A 9,276-nucleotide genomic window follows, 5' to 3' on the forward strand; every position below is an offset into this window, starting at 1 on the left:
CTGTGAGGCAAGAAGACTGACTCTCGAAATCTGGAATTTTTGTTTGCTGAGCTCTGTCTGCAGAAGTCATCGTCTTTCAGAAGTGACCCAAGGAATAAAAAGAATGGTGAACTGGCGATCACACAATTCACACTAACGTCTCTGTGGTGTTTCAGGGTGAGATAGAGTGGTTGAGATTTCTCTTGACAAGTCTTGCGTTGTGAACTGCTCGCGTAGTGGTGAATTAATGTCTTGGTTAGAATGAACTGTAATATCTGCACTTCTCCTCTTGCTGATGTCCACATTTTTTACCCGCAGGCTCTGTATGAGAACATGCTGGTGGAGTTGCCTTTTGCCAGTTTTTTCCTGTCCAAACTTCTGGGAACCAGTGCAGACGTGGACATCCACCACCTGGCCTCGCTGGACCCCGAGATGTATCGCAACCTCCTCTTCCTCAAGAGCTACGAGGGCGACGTGGAGGAGCTGGGCCTCAACTTCACCGTGGTGAACAACGATCTGGGAGAGGCTCAGGTGACTGGGGCCGGGGACAGCGCGGTTTCGAGTTGGATGAACGATTCGCTTATTTTCCATTTCTCTTTCTGTCGTGTGTTTGGCCGTCTTCCCTGCCCCTTGTTTGGTTTCCCCCTGTGGCGTTAATAATTCATTTCCCTCATGATGTACCACTTTTCAGCCCTGAGAGAGATAAAGCACGTTGCCGCTGTCGCCCTGAGCCTGGCAGTGGTGCAGGGAACACAGAATCTCTGTTGACCCTTCCACCTGCCTTTCCCTCAGAAATGAGCTCAGAACACGCCTGACAGAAGCAGTGAGCTGCTCTTAAGCACCCCCCACCCCCACCCCTCCCACCCCAGCAACCTCTAAAGCTCAAGGCTGCGGAGACAAGCCATCAACATCACCACTCTGAGGCACCTGGGCCCAGACCTGCACTCCACACGGAGCGCCTGTTTGCTCAGGGCCTTAACGCGTCTTATTAGCTCTTCTCAAACAACACCTGAAATGGCTGAGTTACAATGTAGCCCTCCTGGTCACAAATAGGCCATCGCAAACACGATAGGGAAAACAATTTGTGGAAGATTAGGCACACACCCGGGAGCAGTTTGCCCTGCAGTTGCCCTCAGGAGATAGTCAAAGCAAGCAAGATAACTGCAGTAATTCTCTTACATTAGCACATAATCAGAATCCGCAGTGAGAGGGAAAATGATTACCTGTCTGTGAGGCCACTCAGCATTCATGAGCTGGACAAAGGAAGAGAGAGGCCTTGCATTATAGCACAATCTGACTCGGTATTGCAGCACGGAATACCTTTGTGAAGCTTATCCATCAGTTTTTGTTCAGCATGCGTCACAGAGTGTCTGATAATGGTTTTATTGCTAAACAAAACTCCTGTAAGTGTTTATCACCAAATCTACCTTTTTCTTGGTGCTGATGACATTTTTTAGATAATCCCCCCCCCCCCCCCCCCCCCAACACACACACACACACACACACACACACACAGAAAGTCATTTGCAGACAGCAAACTTCAATCCAGTGTCTAAATAATTGGGCAGTTAGGAGTCACTAATTAACCTCTGACGCATGTTTTTGGACAGTGGGAGGAAACCAGAGTATCTAGAGAAAACACACACAAGCACAAACTCCATGCAGGAACTAAAACTGGACTTATTCTTGCTGAGATGTGAAAACTCAAACCACCACAAAGTCCACTTATTCAACATATATATATGTATATTTATATATATAGATTTTTTTTAAAGTAGTGTTTTCAGCAGTTTTAAGCCCCTCTAACAAACTTTTTAGTTTATGCAATGCATGTAAATACTGGTGCCTTCCAAAAAAAAATTTTTCTTTTAATTTTTGGAAGCATTATTAACTCTAACCTGCTTCATGGTTTTTAATCCCATTAGAGCAAACACAGATACAGATATTCATGCACGTTCACTTTCGCACATACAGGAAATTCACTAACTTACCATTCAACAGCAACCGCATGCCAGGCATGGGGATAACATGCAGACTGCTCCACTACACCACCGTGCGAACAAAATTCTGACACATTTAAGCATTTTAGCCATTCTAGCCCTCGTGATACAGAAATAAGATGAACGTCATGAAATGATGTCATCACACTCCAGCTTTATGAACACAGATGGGCACATCTTATCAAGCACTAACTGCTCTAAAGTTAATGAACAGAGAACCTCGGGCCAAATTGTGTTGGAGCAAAATGTTCAGTGAGCACGCTATATTTAGAAACAGTGAAATGCACTTAAGCGCCGAGCTCGCGGGGAACTTTACCTTCAATATGAGCACTGTCCGAAAACATTCAATTCATCAGTAATATGCAGGACAAAGTGGACAGAAAGTAATCTAGAATGAAAACGGGAGCCGTGTAAATGTGTTGTGCCTCTTCGATTCAGGTGGTCGAGCTGAAGCTGGGAGGCAAAGATATTCCCGTGACCACGGCCAACCGGATCGCCTACATCCATCTGGTGGCCGACTACAGGCTGAACAAGCATATCAGACCTCACTGTCTGGCCTTCAGACAGGGCCTGGCTAATGTGGTTAACCTCGAGTGGCTGCGTATGTTTGACCAGCAGGAGATCCAGGTATCATGACATTTAACTTAAAAACCTGTAACATGAAAGTAACTCACAGAGAACTAAACTAACTGGTCTGACTCTACTTCCTGACAGGTGCTGATATCTGGAGCTCATGTGCCAATTTGCCTTGATGACCTAAAAAACTTTACAAACTACTCTGGTAAGAGTTCATATTGTGGCTGTTTTGGGTTATAGACAGTGATCTCTATGATATTATATTTAAAATAAAAGAGAGTGGAGCCATCGAAGTGTTTGGTATGTTTGGTATTTTTGTCATTGTTAAGTGATTGTTATGGGTCATTATGGTTTAATTTTGGGAATTTCATAATATATTAGGAATTTTATGGGATTGATGTGATTTAAAACGTTTGAAAAATTGTCATGGAAATGTTACATTTGGGAAATTCTGTTTATATTTCTTAAAATCTGGTGAAATGACATTTTATACAATTGAAAGATTTAATTTTAATATTCCCATTTAAAAAAAAATTTTTTTACACACTATATTCTGAGTGTGAGGAGACTAAAAATAGAGGATCAATCTTTCCTCCTTTGTGGTCTCCTCCAGGCGGGTACTCGGCCACTCACCCCGTCATCCAGATCTTCTGGGAGGTGGTCGAAGGGTTCACAGACGAAGAAAAGCGCAAGCTGCTGAAGTTTGTCACCAGCTGCTCCAGACCGCCGCTCCTGGGCTTCAAGGTGAGCAGCCCCCCCCCCAAGTCTTCACCCTAATGTTATCAGACGCCTCTTTGAGCTCAACAGGAGGAGTGTTCACGCTTAATGAGCCTGTAATGAAAATACTAAGGATGATAACGGCCCTCGAAATGATCATTTTTAAATTAGGCTGCGATAAGAGCGAGACAGCCCAGGTCTTATCTCCGGCTTTATAGTCGCTGACCTTCCTGTGTCGGCGGCTCTGCGGGTTGTGGGCTCGGCTGGACAAATATCTCCATTCAGAACTTAGAAGCAGCTTGAACTTTTCAACTTTTTCCTTTTGTGTGACACCACTGAAAACGGCAATTTCCTCTAAGACAGATGGCCGAGGACGAAACTGTCTAGTTCTGAAGATCGTTTTAGCACCGCTGAATCATTACAGCTAACCTCCTATTTCTGAAATGATTTCCTAATTGGAAGCCATTTCACTCTCTCCCTCACTTGATTTGTGGGACACTTAAGTAGTTTGAGATAGGAGAAATAGCAGAAAGTGTTGTTCGGGGCCATTAAAGAGTTTTAATGTCATACTTGGTCTAACCAGAAGCTGTAATCATGATATGATTGGTTTTAGTACTCCGTATTACAGCCATTAGTTAGGAAAACTTTATTGCAGCTCTGCAAAAATAGCGTAGGAACAATGCTCTTCCTTAATTGTTTCTCTGTTCCCTGAACCAGGATTTGGAGGTTCCCTTCCCTCCCCGCATAATAAATCTGACTTTGGCCAGCGCGTGAGAACTCGGCCCCTCCCACCCCGTGTCCTCTCCGGGCTGGAAAGGGCGTTAATTTGTGGGGGAGCGGCCCCTGACCCAGCCCCCAGCTCGAGCCAGCTCAGCCTTAATTAGCTGTCGTGAAAACGGCCCGGGATTCATTAGAGGAGGAATTGCTCTGTCAGGAGAAGCCATTTAAAAAAGATGATGGAAGCGCTCTTTTTTTTTTTCTACCCCCCTAAATGATAGCAGTGGTAATGACACTTTCTCAATAAGCAATGATAGTTTAATACGGTAATTGTCAGAAAAATGGAGTCATTATGGCAGAGCCCCCGAAGAGCCATTTAATCGGGCAAGTATGGCCGCCGAAGCCCAACTTTAAATAGGAGGGTGAAATGGGGGCGTGGTGGAGGGAAGCGGTGTCACCGTCTGCAGATGAGGTGGCCTCATCGGGCGGGACGCCTGATTGGAAAAAATGCCAGATAGACAACATGAAAGGAGCATTCCTCCAGAGGGTCAAACCTCGGGCTTCTCCCTCCACTCACGACCTCTCAGGCTCGGAGCACCTTTCCTCAATTTATACTCCCACTGTATCAGCTTAGCGCTTTAATGTCTCTCTTTTAACATTTATCCCCGGCGGGAATGTGACATTTATTGCTTAATCGGAATTAGTTTGTGAATTGTGATGATTACTGACACGTGTTGAGCCGCATCTCTTTTTCCTTTTTTCACCTGAAGATATTAAACATTTTTTTTAACAAATTTGCCCTTTAACTACCAGCTTATATATTACCCGCGGAAGAGTATTAAGGCCACCGAAGAAAAAACGTAATAATTCCAGATGATTAAAAAAAAAAAAGAGAAAAGTCCTCATGCACTTCAAGAAAAAAGCTGAAACTCAATGTCGAGATTTTTCATTTTTCTTTCAATCAGGGACTTAAAAAGAAAAGTCTAAATAGCCAGTGCACGTGCCGGCTTTTACAAAATGCATTGCAGGGAGTTTAATGAAGTTGTGAAGCGATGCTTCAGAACAGGCTTTAGCTCATAAACACAGTGCAGTTATCATCAGTATTGGGACTTTGAAGAGTCAGTGCAGCCTGCAGCTCTTCACACTGACGTCTCACAGAGTGTCGGGGACATGGACACCGATCCCTGCGGGATGCTCGTGTGGTATTTAGAATATGTATTACTATTGAACAGGGACATTCGGTGTAAAATCAGATGTTCAGATGCAGTGAGCAACCCTATATTGTCAGAATTATGTGATTTAATGTGAGTGTATCCGCATCCACGGGCAAATGATGAGGGATGGACCTGAGGAGACGGACGTTTCCAGTTTGGATTTAATTTTTTTTTTTAAATGTATTCAACTTTTTTCTTGCCGTGCATTAGGAGTATTGTTTTTTTCACCTGCAAATCATTTTTTTCTTCCTACTACCCTGTAAATAAATGATGTTTAAAACCCAGTTCGGGGTTGTGTTGGGTGTCGGTGCTGATCCAGGCTGAGCAAGAACCAGTGTGTCTACTTCTGCTTTTCTCCGCATGTCGCGCCATCAGGAACTTTACCCGGCCTTCTGCATCCACAACGGCGGGAACGACCTGGAGCGCCTCCCCACCGCCAGCACCTGCATGAACCTCCTGAAGCTCCCCGAGTTCTGCGACCAGCACCTGATGAGGAACAAGCTGCTGTACGCCGTCGAGTCGTCCGCCGGGTTCGAGCTGAGCTGAGGCGAGCCGGGCGACGGTTTCTCTGCCTCCGCGGTCGGCAGACCGGAGGCCACAGAGGAGTCCTCGGAGGAAAAGACTCAAGACGCAGAAAGCGAACGATGCACTGGCCTGCCTGAAGTATGGTGTGTTTCTCTGTGTCTGTGTGTAAGTGCCAAGCCGAGGGTGAGGAGACGCTCGCCCGTAGACTGAAGAAATAGAATGGAATGACAGTAGGAAGACATTTCTTTTTATATTCATGTGGCTTTTAAGTAATTTAATCTCTTATCAGTATACTTCAGAAGAGCAGCGGCACAGGAGAGATTGTTGTGCGCCGGGGCGAATGCAGGAGCAGCAGCTGCTTTCTTGTTTAATCCAACATCAATGGACGGTTGTTTCTCACCAAAGATTGTAGCATTTAATAAAAGGCAATATAACAGCAGGGGGGACAGACTGTAGGACGAGAGGCTGAGGAGCTTTTGTGTACAGCTGTAATGTAATTTCTCCAAGAAGTCATCAAAACTCCAGTTTTTGAGATTTCTAAAACTATTATTATTACTAATGATAAGCGTCACATTCGATATCCATCCCGTAAGTGTGCACATGCCATCTGAAGTGTGTAAATGACTTGTAATGTTGGATTAGAGACTCAGAAAGGATTCTATGGTTATGGTTTTGTGAATATGTATATGTTTACAACTGCTCTTGTATTTTCCATTTATTTAGTATTTGTACAGGTTTGTTTTTCTTTCCTGTTGCGTGATGAATGGAGGCTTCATGTTTTCACACAAGCCCCTGGAAGGTGAACAATCTCCCTGGTCGGCGGTTCAAAGTTGATCCTTTGCTTTGTTTTGTTAAGAGGTACAGAGGGTCAATGTACCAACAGGGTGAGGAAAAGGAAAAAACAAGACGAGTGTATGGGAACGAATAAACAGACTTTTTCTTTTTGCATTTTCCTTCCACAAGTCTTCCAGTTTTCTTGTTGCTTGTAATTTACAGTAATGGCCGGGACATAAAACGGTGCTTTGTGGGAAAATCTCCTCCTTAGTTTTATGGCCTCTGACATATAATTAAAGAAACATCCAGTTAAGAAACACTAAGCAGAACTATTCTGGCCTTGAGATGCATTATCGGGTTGAGCACAAATTAAGATTGTGTGCGTTTGTCATAAATCTACCTGCCCTCTGATGCAGTGCAGCCCAGGAAAAGAGATCCATCCCTCTTTGGACCGAGTCCATCGCTCCATCCTCTCCTCCCCGGCGGAATCGGCCAACTCGCTGCCCCCTCGGCTCGTCTCGGAGCCCGAACCGCACGCAGCCGCCAGGCCAGAGAACTCAAAAGTGGTAATTGGGTCTTAAAAACCAGACTTGTCATTGAAATGAGGGATTCATCTCAATTACGACGAGATTTATTTAGGACTATTACCTTGTGATGGATTATAACTGACAAAGTTAATGCAGGTTGTTATGAATCATCTTCACTGCGTAATGCACTTTCGCTTGCTCGTAGGATTTTTAAGGTCCAACTGAAGCGTTCCTGTTTATGTTGCAGGAAAACATCCAAAGACAAGTGACTGCCTGCAGTAAAATGAGTTCGATTATGGGCTTCGGTGGGTGTTTGTGTTGGGTTTGCATGTTATTTCTGTCTAGTTCATTGGTTTATAGGCATTTCGAGTCGCAGCTTAACCTTATAGCAACTTTGTGGACTATGGCAGTAAACTGAAGGAACATGCAAACTCAATGCATAAATGCAGCAAAGCCTGGAATCAAACGGGTGTTTGTGAAGTGAGAGTGCTCACCACTCAACCAACGTGTGGCCTCTTCTCATGCAACTCTATAACCTTATAAAAGATAGACTCAGCTCCCATATTGATATACTATAGAGCCATCTGGTGGCCAGACTGTGTTACTGCATGGCATTTCTGAAGTCCTAAATATACCTTGAGACGTTTTTGGTGTAGTCAGACCCTGAAGTTTTCCACTCCAGATTCTGTTTTAGTGAAAAGACGTGACCCTAACCTGGTTTGAATCTTCTTTTTGAATGGAATCCTGCAGTGTCGAAGCTCTTCAGGCCAGCGTGACACTGAGCTGCCTCCACGGCTCCTTCTACCTGTCGAGACATGAAGAGGGATTTTCCACCCTCCGCCTCTTGAAATGAAAACCTGCTTCTTTACAGGTTCAGGCCACGTTTATTCTGCTTGAAAGTTTCCATTCGTGTCATCTCCACTCCTGCGGCAGTCCTCTGACAGCTTATCAAATAAAATACAGTCTGGGGCCATAACAATCAGATAAAAGTCTGTGTGAATGTGTTTAGAGGCTGTGTGATATATACTGACCTGTGCATGATATCTTTTGCTGTAATTCCTCCTGCCCAATGAGGCTAATTACATGCTGACAGCCCATAATGTCCAGGATAATTAATGGCTATCTGTCATTTTCATTGGGGCTTCCTTGGCTGGCAAGAGCTCCGAGCAGCTTTAACTGCAAAACTGACCTTCCGTTTCCATTTAAAATCAATGCCTCTCTGTAATTTCAGTCTCAGTTTGGTTCAAAACTGCAATAACCTGCACGCCTTCAGTCTGCCTCCGAGGGTTATGATGAGTTCAGCCGTAAGGGTTTGTGCAGCTTGAATATCAGAGTTACTTCCTGAGAATAAGGAAGTTGTTTTCTTTTTTGCCGCGTGTCATAATAGGGTGAGCCTAAGTACAACTTTGCCTGAAATCCCATGGAACGTCTTGAATCTCTTTTCAAATGCAACTTTGAAAACAAATGAATCATAACTTTGAGATTCAAAATCATCCCTGGATTTATTAAGCTTATGTAAGCCAGTATTTACTGGATTTGCTATTTAGAATCTACCAAGCTTTGAATTATTTGAAAGCATTTATGAGTAATTGGACTGAATGTGTGCTTCTAGGATGTTTAACCGTATTTTTCCTTGTGATGATGATCATTTAACTTCTCCGAGCAGTCGTCTGCCATCAGTTATAGGCTGTAAGTTCCTCTGGATCAAACAGATCATCAGATTCTCCCTGTGTGGATGACTCGGGAAGTGAACATGTCATAAGTTTGACTCAACTTATCTGTGTGGATCTCAAAGCCATGAAAAATTATGTTTATGTGTTGATTTGACCTCTTTGTAGAGAACCAACGGGTTTGTTGTTCACATGCATATTTATCAAACGATCCCTGCTATCAATGGACTTGTTGTAATGATTAACTGGAGATGATATCCTCCTGTTCCAGACATTCATACTTTATTCATCTCATAAGTTTTATCTTGTCATTGTTAAATTGAAAACTGTAAGTTCGACATCGTCATGATGGACCTTTAAAACAAAAAAATATTATTTTGTGAATAAAATACAAGGTGGTACAGTAATGTAGTGGTTAGCAGTGCTGCCTCACGGCAGGGGTTCCTGAATACTGGATGGACAGAATCCAGTGTGAAACTTACAAACAAAATATTCAATATTCAAGACCATTTTGTCCAATGACAAAACGTTTTAGTTTTTAGACTGCAGTTCATCTCATGATCTCGCCTGACACACT

The 9,276-nt window shown here is 43.7% G+C and overlaps 1 protein-coding gene across 1 annotated transcript in view; it reads left to right on the forward strand.

The window, feature by feature from the left end:
- Positions 1-6,688, forward strand: part of ube3c (ubiquitin protein ligase E3C) — a 32,057-nt gene extending 25,369 nt beyond the window's left edge. Inside the window, exons 20-24 of the mRNA XM_080489476.1 lie at positions 298-510; positions 2,418-2,606; positions 2,694-2,760; positions 3,169-3,299; positions 5,579-6,688. Of these exons, the coding sequence (XP_080345602.1) occupies positions 298-510; positions 2,418-2,606; positions 2,694-2,760; positions 3,169-3,299; positions 5,579-5,749 (771 nt within the window). The 3' untranslated portion in view covers positions 5,750-6,688. The remainder of the gene's footprint in view (positions 1-297; positions 511-2,417; positions 2,607-2,693; positions 2,761-3,168; positions 3,300-5,578) is intronic.
- Positions 6,689-9,276: the final 2,588 nt, after the last annotated feature.

The sequence above is a fragment of the Lipophrys pholis genome (genome assembly GCF_963383615.2).
Source record: "Lipophrys pholis genome assembly, chromosome: 20".
Taxonomy (NCBI): Eukaryota; Metazoa; Chordata; class Actinopteri; order Blenniiformes; family Blenniidae; genus Lipophrys; species Lipophrys pholis.